The 14,192-nt window shown below is 52.5% G+C and overlaps 5 protein-coding genes across 5 annotated transcripts; 4 read left to right on the top strand and 1 right to left on the bottom strand.

Annotated features, from left to right (window-relative positions):
* Nucleotides 1-281: 281 nt before the first annotated feature.
* On the bottom strand, nucleotides 282-572 carry A1O5_02303 (U6 snRNA-associated Sm-like protein LSm2; the record flags this gene model as incomplete). The annotated part of the gene is made up of 1 exon (XM_007742919.1): nucleotides 282-572. The coding sequence occupies one exon, from the start codon at nucleotides 570-572 to the stop codon at nucleotides 282-284; it is 291 nt and encodes a 96-aa protein (XP_007741109.1).
* Nucleotides 573-1,646: 1,074 nt separating this feature from the next.
* A1O5_02302 (uncharacterized protein) lies at nucleotides 1,647-3,740 on the top strand (the record flags this gene model as incomplete). The annotated part of the gene is made up of 1 exon (XM_007742918.1): nucleotides 1,647-3,740. The coding sequence occupies one exon, from the start codon at nucleotides 1,647-1,649 to the stop codon at nucleotides 3,738-3,740; it is 2,094 nt and encodes a 697-aa protein (XP_007741108.1).
* A 1,630-nt stretch (nucleotides 3,741-5,370) lies between these two features.
* A1O5_02301 (uncharacterized protein) lies at nucleotides 5,371-7,217 on the top strand (the record flags this gene model as incomplete). Its single annotated transcript, XM_007742917.1, has 3 exons — nucleotides 5,371-5,528; nucleotides 5,586-5,767; nucleotides 5,830-7,217. 3 exons carry the CDS (start codon nucleotides 5,371-5,373, stop codon nucleotides 7,215-7,217), a joined length of 1,728 nt encoding a protein of 575 aa, XP_007741107.1.
* A 1,176-nt stretch (nucleotides 7,218-8,393) lies between these two features.
* Nucleotides 8,394-10,315, top strand: A1O5_02300 (carboxypeptidase; the record flags this gene model as incomplete). The annotated part of the gene is made up of 5 exons (XM_007742916.1): nucleotides 8,394-8,580; nucleotides 8,642-9,226; nucleotides 9,289-9,462; nucleotides 9,534-9,608; nucleotides 9,693-10,315. 5 exons carry the CDS (start codon nucleotides 8,394-8,396, stop codon nucleotides 10,313-10,315), a joined length of 1,644 nt encoding a protein of 547 aa, XP_007741106.1.
* A 469-nt stretch (nucleotides 10,316-10,784) lies between these two features.
* A1O5_02299 (uncharacterized protein) lies at nucleotides 10,785-13,601 on the top strand (the record flags this gene model as incomplete). The annotated part of the gene is made up of 1 exon (XM_007742915.1): nucleotides 10,785-13,601. The coding sequence occupies one exon, from the start codon at nucleotides 10,785-10,787 to the stop codon at nucleotides 13,599-13,601; it is 2,817 nt and encodes a 938-aa protein (XP_007741105.1).
* Nucleotides 13,602-14,192: the final 591 nt, after the last annotated feature.

The raw sequence follows: 14,192 nt of genomic DNA, 5'->3' as shown, positions 1-14,192 counted from the left end.
TCGCCGGCAATGTCCCTTGCAACTTCTCGATGGCTTCGCAGGTGATGGAATCAGCTCCAACACGCGGCATACGAGTGTGAGATTAGCGGTCCATCTCTCCCCTTGGTCCTCACTGTTCCCGGCTGTCCCAGCCGAACCGTGAGCACGTCGTAAAGACCCTGTCAGTGGAACAACCGGTCCTGGCAATCCCTTCCATTTTAGTTTTTCCATTTGGTTGTGGCCCATTCTAAGAGTATTTTGCAGCCAGTTCACTGTTTTTATGCCTTCGTCGTGCCTGTCATTCAAGTACCTTTGCCCTTCTGACTCATGGCTTCTCTCCGACACGCATCCTCCAAGAGTCCCCTGTCGACCTTGTCGGGCGGCAGGTGCACGTACCGCACCACCGAGCCTCTTATAAAGATATTCTTCACGGAGGACAAGTGCGGGTATTTCAGTTCATCCAGGACCGTGATGTCGTCGAGCTTGATGTTCAAGTACTGATCGACGGATTTCAAGGTGCCGCGGATAGAGATGTCGTTTTTGAGCTCGACTGTGACGGTTTGTTGGGTCAGGGTTTTGAAGAAACTATTCATTCCTCTGTTAGCCGCAAGTGGCCTGTGTGGGCGCACAGGGGGGAGAGTGGCATGGGGGGAGTACCTGAAGAAGAGCATGGTGGGCGACTTGTGTTGGTGCCGCGAGCAAATCTCAGTGTAGCTTGTGGTTTGATACTGGCATCTAAGTTCAGCTTTGGCCTCGTCTCGAGTCAGAAATCGTGACCGCTGCTCTGCGCTCCTTCATCCGAGCACCTTCCCACAGCCTTTGGGTTTGTCTTCAGCGGAAGTGCTGCCAAGAAAAGGACAAACCTCCCTCGCTTCCCTCGTCTGTTGGTCGCCAAGAAAGTCGGAGCGAAATGCTCTTCAGGGCTCGTTTGGTTCCGCAGAATTGATAGGGTGAAACATTTGCCATGGATGTGCAGTGCTCTTTTTCTTCCTGTGCTGATCCCCTACCAAGTACATACTACCAAGTACTTGAACAACTTGTGATCAATGATATGTCATGAGACATCCCTCTGATAAACAAGCCGATGTACCTACGATTTGCATCGGAGTTTCGCCTGTGAAAGCTTGCACGACCTGCACAACGTCACGAGTGGCTCGGCAGCTGTCCGTTTCGCCAGCCAGGTGTGGCGCAATGAGACTGTCAAGCTTTTCCCTGTTGGCTCAACCCAACACGCGCCTATGATGTCGATAATCCGCTTGGACAAGCAATGACATCGTAGATCGGATTCAGCACTCCTTCATTTCCTTGCAATATCGACTTCGTCTCTGCGATCGACAGGTTCTCTAAATACGGGAGCAAGATTCAACCAATGATAATTGCAGCGCAAATTTGCCTTGGAAGGCTCAGGTTTGTAAGGTTTGGATGCGCCTTCTATCGTTTATGAGACAAACTTCCCTTGTATCGATAGACAAGTCACTCTTCCCACTCCCTCTCTTTTCTCGCATTCACTCACTTGGTCTCCTTAGGATTAGAGTCCCGAAGTCGCCCCCCCCTTTTCTTTTGGAGAGCTAGTATATCGTTGGTTCGGTCTATTACTAGATATCTATGACATCAACAGTTAGCGCACCAGCAACAACTGATCGCTTCGCGAGTTTTAGAGACCCTAGATGTTGCAGACTGAGCTGCGAACTCGCGCTCATGCGGCCGTCGATTATGAGCAACAGGCCGAAAAGCTATCGCTCGAATCCTCATCACGGACAACTGAAGACGGCGATGGTCATGGTCACGCCGTTGAAGCCAAGTTCATCACTCCACTGGACCCGGTCATCGAGACCGCGGATGGCAACAGATTGCCGGCTGTCCCCATCCAGGAAGCACATAAGATCAACTTGTTGAAGAGTCGATCTGAAGGTCGACCATATCGTCCGGGACTACCGCGAGGGTTAAGCCGATTCGACAGGCAGACGGCTGGGCTTGGAGCAGTTGATCGGAACGAGTGGGCGAAAGATGACAAGGAGAGCGAATTCAGCCGATTAGACGAAGCAATTCCGGTCTTGCATACCCACCCCTTGTTTCCTCCATTGCCACTTTATGGGCCTCCGTCATTACTACGAGACCTTCAGTGTGTAATACTCCGAACGACATCGGCTTTGCTTTCAACGGCCTTTCTTGCTGTCATCGTGCTAGGAGCGTTATTTACGTCAATACCTCACTTTGTCAACTATGCTTGGCTCTGGTTCACTTTTCGTGATCCGTACAAACAGCGACCATTCTATGACGAAGAAAGAAGACGTTCAGCCATACGCCTGGAGCAAGAGAAGGAATGGCAAAGGCGTACGAGTAATGAAGGCGTGGCTCGGCCAAATGGTACAACAAAGTCGCCGGCTTCCTCAGAAGGGCCATATGTGCCGCTTGAGGGAGGACCTGACAAGCTAGCCTGCGACATCAGGTACTACGCACGACGAGTGGGTCTAGATGCAGAAGAGTACAAAGTACACACAGAAGACGGGTTCATCCTGTCACTGTGGCATATCTACAATCCTGCAGAATATACACCCGGTCCGGACGTGGTGCGACAACCCGACGAGCCTGTCGTCTTCAGAGATCCAAAAGATGGCCCCCATCAGTACATGCAAAAGCAGTACGCTGATGGAAACAGAAGATACCCCGTGTTACTCGTGCATGGGCTCCTGCAGAGCGCCGGTGCTTATTGTGCGAATGATGACGACAGTTTGGCCTTCCTTCTTTGCAAGTCGGGGTACGATGTATGGTTAGGAAACAACCGTTGCGGCTTCACTCCCGAACACAGTCTGCTCCAGCATCACGATCCACGAATGTGGACTTGGAATATTCGGCAGATGGGGGTGATGGACCTTCCTGCGTTCGTGTCTCGAGTTCTTGAGGAGACAGGGTTTGAGAAGCTCGGGTTGGTGTGTCACAGCCAAGGTACGACGGAGGCATTCGTAGCGTTGGCGAAAGAGCAGCGACCGGATTTGGGGGACAAGATCAGTGTCTTCTGCGCTCTTGCCCCTGCAGTGTACGCGGGCCCCTTGATCGGGAAGATGTATTTCAAGTTCATGCGAGTGATCTCACCGTCGATGTTCAGGGTCTTCTTCGGCATACACAGCTTCATCCCACTAATGATGGTTATGCACCGCACGTTGCCCGGCAAACTTTACGGTGCCATGGGCTACCGGGTCTTCTCATTCCTCTTTGACTGGACGGACACACGATGGGATCGAGGTCTTCGGGATCGACTCTTTCAATTCTCACCCGTCTACGTGAGTGCGGAGAGCATGAGATGGTGGCTGGGTCGAGAGTGCTTTGCAAAGCAAAAGTGCATCTTAGCCACACGGGAAGAGGGAAGGTCGGAAGCTGTGGAGGATAGTGAAGAAGCAGAAGAAGAGGAAAGCCCAGAGCGCCCCATGTCCGACGGGTACGACCGAGGCAGAACTGCATGGTACGACGAGCATGTTCCTCCGCTGGCATTATGGGTTGCTGGAAGTGACGATCTCGTCGATGGCCGGAGACTCCTGAAAAGGTTTGAACGTGGACGCGAACCGTTCGTGCAGGTGGTCCACAGCAAGGTGATCGAGGAGTACGAACATCTCGATGTGCTTTGGGCAATGGATGCCGTGGAGCAGGTGGGAAAAGAAGTTCGGCAGGTCCTTTGGAAGACGATGCCGGAGGAGGCAAGAAGGATCTGCAGGAAGATATCTGGAGTTGTGGATGATGATGGAGCGGATGGTCAACCCCGGTGACCGACAAGAGTAACTGGCAGCGAGGAGTAGGGCGTCGATGTCCGTTCGCAAAGAAGCAATTTACGACGAGACACATAATAGACAGATGGCCCTGTCACACGCCATCATGATATACTGAAGCATATCACATAGGGGTAGCCAATGATTGTAGCGGTAGCCAAGGAGCGATGTTGGCGAAACATGGAGATGTAGATACTCTTTTTCCCGATGGGGCAGGGCGATGCGGCACACCCCTGGAACATACATACAGTAGTCTGCCTCGTCGCGAGGTTCACTTGGGGCCAGCCGACAGAGCCCGAAATATGATTCAAGTGAAGCAGGGATGGAAAAGGCCGAATTATCGGAGGAGGGTGAAAAAGGCACGGACATGGAGACCGGATGGCACGGAGGGAGCTTATCATAGACGCAAAAAAAGAGCAGAAACATCTCTGACGGGAGCTTTATCGGGGGGAGGGGACATGGATGTACGGAGTAGAAGTACCTTTGAGTAACTGCGTCCGATATCCGGATTGACCGTTCAGTGGGCTGCAGGGAGGATGATTATGGTGCTGAGTGTTCCAGAAGAATTCCTCGTCGAGATGGTATGAAGTAAGCACAACACATAATCACAGCACGATAAGGAGAAGTGGGAATACCTAGAATCTTGGGAAGACGGAAGCAATGATATTAATTTGATATTGGGAAGATACTAACAAGTACATCGAGGCAAGACAGTGAGATAGTTACTCCGGACATCGATTGTCGCGTGGCAATCATACCTGCGAATTACATACCAGGGGCCCTTTAGGACGCTATGATGCCGTGACAATCTGCGCAGAGACCCCCATCCATGGCGATAATGGTTTCTAGTGGCCGAGAGGGTGTTGAGGCTCGCCTACCACAGGTCCTTTTAGGCTTTAGCGACGTCGGAGACGCCCACCGCCGAACAACTTCTTGGTGCCTCCCGGGCTTGTCTCGCTGGGCATTGGCGGTATTAGTGGGCAGTAGTCGCGCCCTCCACAACTCGCCCCCCTCTCTTGGCTTTCTCTCGTCTCCTCTTGGTCCCCTCTTGGTCCCCTCTTGCTCCTCTTCCACCTGGTCTTATCTCTACCTCGCCCTTCACCAGCCATTCAGCTCGCTCATTAAAATCTCTCCATGCGCCGCCATGGCTGCCACACCTCGTCATGGCCCATCCTGGGCTCTGGAGAAAGTCTCCACACCGCCGATAACCAGCATCAAGTTACCCGATCAAGGCCTAGCCGTTGCTTCTCGGAGGCCAATTCATGCCCTTTGCTTCGAGTCTCGAGTCCCTGCGCAATTTCGACCGCTGTGAGAGGCTCGCCTGCCTCGCTCTGCTTTTTTCTGTTCCCTAGCTGGCGATGGGATGCATGACTTGATCATAACCCCTCCGCTGGATTTCTGCTATGAATACGGACGGCTTGCCTCTCGTTCCAAGTCTCATCCTTCGTGTTTGCTGCTCATCTATATTCCTCCTCAGCTGCGTCGCTTGCTGAAAGCATCTGTTCCTCACGCAGCCTACCTACGAAGCGCTTTCAAATACCTCGACCTGAGTCTGGTACAGGACGTCATTGTACATGCATACAACTTCCACTTCCGCCGTATAACCATACCCACGATCCCCGGCGCCGTCATGAGTGCAGACCGGAATTTGAGTGTCGCCTCACAGGGAGGACATCGCAAGTCGGTTGCGGAAGAACCTGTGACATCCGTGCTTGCGGGCGGCGAAGTTCCCATGTTTGACCGAGAGTTGACAGCCGATGAGGAGGTTCTGGCTGCTCTTGGTTACGTGTATGTCTCCAAAGCTTCTGGACCCGGTGTGAAAATCGGATACTAACACATACACAGTCCAGAATTCAAGCGTGAATTCTCATTATGGACGTCATTCTGTGTCTCTTTTGCTGTCCTAGGCTTGCTTCCGTCCTTCGCCTCCACTCTCTATTATGGCATGGGTTACGCTGGAACGCCCGGTATGGTCTGGGGCTGGCTGATTGCCATGGCATTCATCCAATGTGTCGCCATGGGCATGGGTATGTCTCTGATTTGGTTCCCTGAAGGAAGACTCCTGAGGTGCTATGCTGACAAAATATAGCTGAGCTGTGTTCGTCCATGCCTACATCGGGTGGTCTCTACTACGCCGCGGCGGTGCTGGCTCCTCCGGGATATGGCCCTCTAGCTGCCTGGATCACTGGTTGGTCGAATTGGCTGGTCCAAGTCACAGGCGCCCCTTCCGTCGACTATGCGTTGGCTTCGATGATCCTGGCCGCTGGATCCATCACCAATCCCGACTATGTCCCCCAGAATTACCAAGTGTTTCTCCTGACCACTCTGATTATGATTATTCATGCATGCATCTCGTCCATGCCTACCCGCTGGATTGCCACCTTCAACTCATACGGCAGCACCTTCAACATCATTGCATTGGTCATCACCATCATCACGATTCCGGCGGCCACCACCCGTGAGTCTCAGGGGTTGCCGCGTTTCGCCAAGAGCAGCACAGTCTGGGGCAACTTCTACGAGGGAACAGACTTTCCCAATGGTGTCGCTCTCCTCATGTCTTTCATCGCCGTTATCTGGACCATGTCGGGATATGATGCGCCTTTCCATCTAGCTGAGGAATGCAGCAACGCAAACATTGCGAGTCCTCGGGCCATCGTCCTGACTTCAGGGATTGGCGGTGTCATGGGTTGGTTTTTGCAGTTGGTCGTGGCTTATACCGTGATCAGTATCGATGACGTCCTGAATTCGGATATCGGCCAACCTTGGGCGTCTTACCTCATGCAAATCCTGCCTAGGAACACCGCTCTGGCCCTGCTTTCGATGACCATTATCTGCGGTTTCTCCATGGGCCAGGGTTGCATGATCGCGGCATCACGAGTCACCTTTGCGTACGCCCGTGACAATTGCTTCCCCTTCTCCAACCTGTGGAAACAAGTCAACCCTACAACAAAGACTCCGGTCAATGCTGTGTGGTTGAATTGCGCTGTGGGTATTCTTCTGACTCTGCTCCTCTTTGGGGGCGAGGCATCCATCGGTGCCATCTTCAGCGTCGGCGCCATTGCAGCATTCGTGGCCTTCACCATTCCTATCACCATTCGAACCTTCTTCGTGGGCAACCGTTTCCGTCGCGGACCATGGCATCTTGGCAAATTCTCCTACCCTATTGGTGTAGCGTCGACCTGCTTCACCTCACTGATGATTCCCATTCTCTGCCTTCCCAGCGTGACGGGCTCGGATCTGGACGCTTCACTCATGAACTGGACCTGTTTGGTGTGGGGTGGGCCGATGCTGCTTGTTCTGGTCTGGTGGGTGGTGGACGCGCACAAGTGGTTTACGGGACCGAAGGTCAACATCCAGCACATGATGCTTGGAAGAGAAGAAAATGTAATCGATGGCAAAGAGGGCTCGGATTCGGGAAGCGGCATTTCGCCAGCCCCGGGCACGGATATGGACAAAGCAATGTTGAACAAAGTGTGAGGAGATTCAGGTGCAAAAGTAGGAAAGGCGATTTTGAAGCAATACACTGTTATCTTTGTGGTTTTTTTAGGCAGTGAGTGTGTGTATGTTGTATACCCCCATGAATGGAACTCCACCTCGACAGTTATCTAGTGTAATTTGGATGAATGCTCTCGACGAGTCTTAGCGTTTGTCCATTCATTGATTGATTGATGGTTCGGGCCAGGAATTCGCAATCTCAATGCGACAAAAGTACAGGTGCCTTGGGGACCAGCGGACGGATAGGGCCGGATGGAAGAAGGCGAGAAGGAACAGGAACCATGGCTCTTTTTCGTCCGATTGGCTGTACGTCGGTGTAGGAGGGTCGTGAGGGAAGGAAAACAGGATCAGAGGCCTGTAGGATACTTAGGTACAAGGATAGGTACCAGGCAAAGAGGGCCAAATATTCCTTGTAAGATTATAGCCGTCCGAGTCCATCATCATTTGCCAATGTCAAACTCCGCTGTCAACCTCGTTGATGAAGCTGCTTTTTGCTTTCTGCTCTTTGCTCTCTGTCCTTTTTTCTCTTCTCTTCTGTGCTTCGAGAAGAAGCCAATTCCCAGGTTGCATCGGACTAGCTTGCTTTTACGTATCCATCCGGAGGATTTCCGCCTGGTGAATCTCGATATGCATTGATCGGCGGCTCCCGTCCACCCATTCACAGCTCGATTACGACGATGTCAGGGCCAGTCCATTACCTGGCATCCCTACCTACTAGCAACCATTAGCTTCGAGGAGGCAATCCACATATTGTCTATACTCGAGTTACATCCCTCGGCACAATCCTCCTCTGCACCCCCCAAGGCATGAGGCGTGAAATCCTTCGACCTGCTGCAAAAGGCAATGATTGTCCCCCGAGCATCCACATCTCCCCCACAAACGAGCAGGATGAAGCTTTATCAAGCATTTTTGATCGTCCCAACCTTGAGCCAAACGCCGTCTGCACTGAGAAATGCAACCTTCCTATCTCGCTGCTGCCTATGGTGCTCCTGCGTCATGCGACAGCTTGCCCGTCGTAGCGAGAAGATCTGCTGTGCAAGGTAGCTCAAGGTAAGTCCCGCAGCTTGACATGTGTCCCATAAATACTCTTCTGCGTCGCGGTCGCCGCGTGTCTGCCGTTCCGTCTCTTCTCCCCTCTCGTGCGAGCATCCGGTCACTATGTATTGCATTGCCCTTCTGACCGCGTCGCTGGCGGCTGGCGTTTTTGCGCAGGTTGTTGAGAATCCACACAAGTGGGCCGCGCAGAGAGTTGCGAAGAGAGCTCCTGCTGCACCACAAGAGCGCCCATCCTTCTCGACGCTCTCGAAACGACAACAGTCCAGCTACTTGACGCCTCAGACCGAAAGTGAGTATCCCGGGTTTTGATACTCCAGATGCCACAGGAGGAGCGGAACTGACAAGGACAGAGTTTGCTGTCAATGGCACCGGGATCCCAATGGTCAACTTCGACGTTGGCGAGTCTTATGCCGGCACGCTGCCCATTGATGGAAATAGCTCGAACCAAAACCAGCTGTTCTTTTGGTTCTTCCCCTCGGACAACCCAGCGGCGTCGGACGAGATCACTATCTGGTTGAACGGCGGACCGGGATGCAGCTCACTCGACGGGCTTCTACAAGAACATGGCCCCTTCCTTTGGCAGTCCGGGACTTACGCTCCACTACCGAACCCCTTCTCCTTTGTGAATCTTACCAATATGGTATATGTTGACCAACCGATTGGCACGGGGTTTTCCCCTGCAGCACCGGGAGCTCCAGCCAAGATCAACAACGAGGTTGATGTTGGTAGACAATTTGCCGGCTTCTGGAAAAACTTCATGACCACGTTCAACATGACAGGCCGGAAGGTCTACATCACCGGCGAGTCGTACGCCGGACAATATATTCCCTACATTGCCAGCTATATGATTGATCAGAACAACACCGATTACTACAACGTCGCTGGCGTCCAGATCAACGATCCCAGTATAGGGCTGAGCTCCGTCCTCATTGAAGGTACAGGCCAAGTTCATCCTGGCATAGACATTGGTCAATTTAGCTGACCCTGGAGCTCACAGTGCCTGCTGTCACACACCTGAACAACTATGCCAATATCTTCGGCCTTAATGATACATTCATGTCTGCGATCAACAAGCGGGCAGAGCAGTGCGGCTACATCAAGTACATGGAAAATGCCTTGACATTCCCACCTAAGGGCAAATTCTACGAACCAGTGAACGCATCAAACCCAGGTGAGCGAATCTTCCGACGATCGATTTTTCGACTTATCAATGTCCTTGGATACTAACTTCAATTGCCATAGATTGCTTTGTCTGGGAGGATATCATTAACGCCGCGATCTACGTCAACCCTTGCCTCAACTTTTACCACCTGACAGGTAGGACGAGACTTCTTTCGATGTTTCCCTCACGTTGCGCTCGCGAAAGGAACGCAGACTAACCTTATGGTTGCCGACGAACAGACTTCTGCCCTTTCTTGAATGACGAGCTCGGTTTCCCATCTCTCGGCAATGGTCCCAACAACTATTTCAACCGCAGCGACGTCCAGGCTGCCATTCACGCCCCTCCCACCGACTACGTGATCTGCGGTGACCCCAACCTGTTCCCCAAGGGTGACCAATCGCCCCCATCATCTTTCAGCGCCCTTCCCCATGTCATTGAACACACCAACAACGTCATCGTGGGCAGCGGTCTTTTGGACTTCCTCCTTCTGACCAACGGGACACTGATGACCCTCAACAACATGACCTGGAACGGCGCGCAAGGCTTCTCCAAGAGACCATCTGACAAGTTCTTCGTGCCCTACAACCCCTCGATCGGGTTCGTTATCCAGGAGATAAACAACCAGCCTATCCCCGCCACACCCGTGGGCTTGGTCGCGGGTGGTGGATACATGGGCATCACGCACACTGAAAGAGGATTGACCTGGGTGACGGTTGACCTTGCGGGCCATGAGATTCCCCAGTACGTGCCCGGCGCCGCGTACCGACAGCTGGAGTTTTTGCTGGGTAGAGTCAAGAGCCTAACTCAGCTGGGTGACTTCTCGACGCAGCATGGGAACTACACTGGCACAACTCCATTGTAGCCGGGTGGCCCAATGATGGCGGGCGTGAGAGATGGATTGTAGATGCACTATGCGCTGCTGCTCACGGAGCTTTAGACATGACTGAGATCATGTGTTCATATAATGCACCATAGAGTAGAGGAACAAGTTTACGAATGACGATTGCTTCGAGCGATTAAAAATCGGTTGCTGCCGTCAAACAAAGACAGAAACTCGTACCGTCTGACCGAGAGTAAGGACACAGTTGATGAGGGTAGCAGGGGTATGTAGCTCCCCCCCCAATTCCACTAGTTGATTGGACAGATGCTATAAATTTACTTGTCAGACGCGCATCTCTTGTATCAGAGGCGCCAAAGCTGAACGCGTGACTGCGCGTCGCCTTGACGCGTTTCCTCCCCAATGGCACATTCCCCACTTAACAGCGGCACTGAATTCTTGGGGATGCCTTCTTCCTGAGTTTTCTAATCGGAAAGAGGACCTTTGAGTATCCATGGCCCTCGAACCCAAGTCGGCGTCAATGCACAACCGCTTAATGGGAACAAGAATCCCGCACCCTTTGACCACCAATTTTCATGACGGCGACGAGTTCCCTTCCCCGCCTGCGAAGCGATTGAAAGCTGCCGTATCCAACGGAACCGCAGCCAGTCCGAGGCGCGAGTCTCCTGGGAAGCTCGCTCAGAAGAGGAGCATCAAGAATGAGATTGCAGACTCGGAAGAAGAGCGCGAAGAGGACGACCTGCATGGACGAGCAGACCAAGTCTCCGATCCTCCCAGGGCGACGCAGTTGGAGGCTACTCTGCCACCGGTCAAAACGGACGAGGAAGCCATAGAGGCCTACGAGGCTTACAAGGCAAGTGAACATGTGCAGAAAGACCACGAACACCGAGACAATGATACGGCACTGTCGAGGCTTGAATCGCGCTCTTGGACCAGAGGACGCAGTTCCATTTACGTGGATGCATTCAATCTCGCTCTGGACACGGTTTTAGACGAGGAAGCACATCTCTTCAATGATTCTGAACTGAGCCTCTTTGGCGTATGGAGAGATCTGAGCTATGAAGCGCAATACCTTTATGTCAGGCTGTTCCTTCGCAAGACCAGTAAATGGTTTCGAGTCAAAGACCTTCAGTATTATAGCGATGTTGCAGACATGGAGGCTGCCGTCGCGGAATTGCAGAAGGAGAGACTTCTGCCTGCCGTCAACGAGGCGCCTGGTCTCCATCCGGGGGAATTGGAACCTCCCGAGGGCACGGTTTTGGGTGAGGCATTTACTTTCGCAGAATGTTCGTCGGAGCACATTAAAACACTGGACGAGGCCAGCAGCCTGCTGCTTTTAGATGAGTTGAAGAGCATTGCAAAAGAGGCAAAAGTCCACGGCAAGAATAAACGAGAATTGCTGCAGAATTTCCGGCGCACCAGCGGCAGGCAAGCTGGACTGGGGTTCAAAGAATTAAAGCGGACAGAAACACAGGAGTCGGGAAGTGCCGTATCTGAAGACAACCACTCCGTCTATGATGAAGACGATGGAGAGGAAAGCAGCGGCCACAGTACACCAAACCTCACGAGCACGAATCGAGATGCGCATTTCACAAAGAAAATACTCGATCGGACAGGACGTTGCATCCGGCTTTCTCTGACCCCGTTGAAGCTATTCGAACGGGTACACCTTGTCTTTTACCGGAGCACGGAATGGACGGAGAAAAGCCTCACGACCTTGATTCTCGCGAAAATCTCCCGCCGCAATTTCCCAGAGTACATTGTGAGCCGATCGACCACCATTTTCGAGTCGCGTGCCCTTCTACTCGAATTCGAGGCTAGTCTGCGCACGCAGTTCCGGGTGGACAACATTCTTGAATTCAACGGCACTCCAGGTCGGAAAGCTCTGGAGGAAGTCAATGCGATCTTTGAGGCGGTGTATCCGCGGTGGAAAGCCCTGTTGGCAGAGGAACAGAGGAAGGAAGATCGCGTCTATGAGAGTGGAGAGGGTGCTTATCTACGTCGTTTCAGCCCGGCATGGGTATATACGCGTATTGTGCATAAGGCACTTCACCCCTTTGCACGGTTCAAAGAGCATCTTCGCGAGCATGAACTATTGAACGAGCTACTAGATCAACGACTTTTCCATGCGGCGAGAAGAGGGGCGTGGTATCAACGCAAAGCACTGTTGGAAGAGCACTACATGCACGCTCTAACATCTAACGAAGGTCGATCTGTCGAGACAAATAAGAAGCACTGGAAGCGCCTCGCACTAAAGACTTGTGAGCAGGGTCTGCAAGATAAAGAGTGCCATGTCATTTACCACCACGATCTACAGAAGCGGGTCAAGAAACTGGAAAAGCATTTACGTGTGCCGCTTCGGGAACAGCATGACTTTGGACATGTGAAGCTTGGGAAAGCTGTGGATAGAGATGTCGTAGGCATCAAAATTGAGCAATCATGCGAGGACATGCCGTCACGCAGTCTCAACTTCAGTGGGAAGAACAGCATCAACAAGACCACGGACGTTGAGATAGCGGCAAACAACAGCATCAAACGTCCCTCTCTTCCCGATCAACCAAGCAATCCAACTCTTGGAGGCAAAACAGTCTGGCTCGACCACTTGGACACCAATCTTCCCGTCTCGGTGGAATCCATGTGTCTCTCCCACTATCGCCACGTATTAGGCTACAAAGGCTACCACTCCGAAGGCGGCATCCTGCGAACCATTTTTGGGCTGTTGTTCCACGACATCCTCTTCTTCAACCCCTATATCCCCAACGTCTTTCAAACGGCCTACCAGACCTGTCCGCTCGACTTACACACGGACAGTTTCTTTTCGGCCCGCATGCCTGAAATCCTGGCGCGGATCAATCAGATTTCGAACGGCGAGGCCGTGGACATTGCGAAGGCGGTGTGGGAAAAGGAGTATGACAGGCGGACATGCATTGTCGGAGTGAAGTGGGACGAGTTTGAAAAGGACGACCTTTTGGAGTTGGTGGCCTGTTGGGAGGGCCAGGCGCTGGGGACTGTCATGTTGGTCATGGCACAGGAGTATCAAAGTCGCGGCGGTGGCGTGCCGGATCTGGTGCTTTGGAAGGTGCATGATCAGGCTGGTCAGGGCCATTATGATGATGATGATGATGACCAGCGTAAACCTCAGCATATATCACCCCGACAACAAGCCAGGGGCGAGGTTCTCTTCGCCGAAGTCAAATCCGCGAATGACCGATTGAGTGACACGCAGAGGCTGTGGATCAGTGTCTTGCTCTCGGCGGGCGTCAAGGTCGAGCTGTGCCATGCTGTTGCCGGCGAGGTCAGATATGAATAGAGCGACCAGGTACCGAGGTAGAGACATCAAGAGCCACCAGAGGCAATTACCAAGTTGGGTTGGGGTGTGTAGAAAATACATACCTAGTCGAGTGAGCAAGCAAGCTACACACAGCGGGTGGGAACACCTAGGACAGGAAAGCATGTACGTCGCTCCCATGTGGGAAAATCGCCTGCCTGCATAACAACATACCCACATTTGCATATATAAAGACTCACATCGATCCTCTCTTCCTCTTTGCCTGCCCTTTCTACACACTTCCCGCCCAAGCTATGATTAGCTAGCTATATAGGAACAACAGACGGTAGCATCACGGAGCATCACGGAGCATCACGGGGTATTGTTGTAGGTTAGACCTTGGTATAGATTCACCGAGGACCCGCAGTCACAGTGGTCGTCTTAATTCTTAATCGCCTGGGTGCCTATCTACCTACCTACCTAGCTAGGTAGGTCTTGTGGGTACTACTGCGTACATATGCATATGCATACGTGTGTGTGCGTGTGTGCTAGTATCCTCTGCGGACTAAGGGCAGGGAACGGAGACGGGGATTGGGGGTTACTGGATACAATACTCGGTAATCACCGATATGG

Source organism: Cladophialophora psammophila (genome assembly GCF_000585535.1).
Source record: "Cladophialophora psammophila CBS 110553 chromosome Unknown aczJe-supercont1.3, whole genome shotgun sequence".
NCBI lineage: Eukaryota > Fungi > Ascomycota > Eurotiomycetes > Chaetothyriales > Herpotrichiellaceae > Cladophialophora > Cladophialophora psammophila.
The sequence above is the reverse complement of the archived record's forward strand: the minus strand, read 5'-3'. Positions and strand labels throughout refer to the sequence as shown.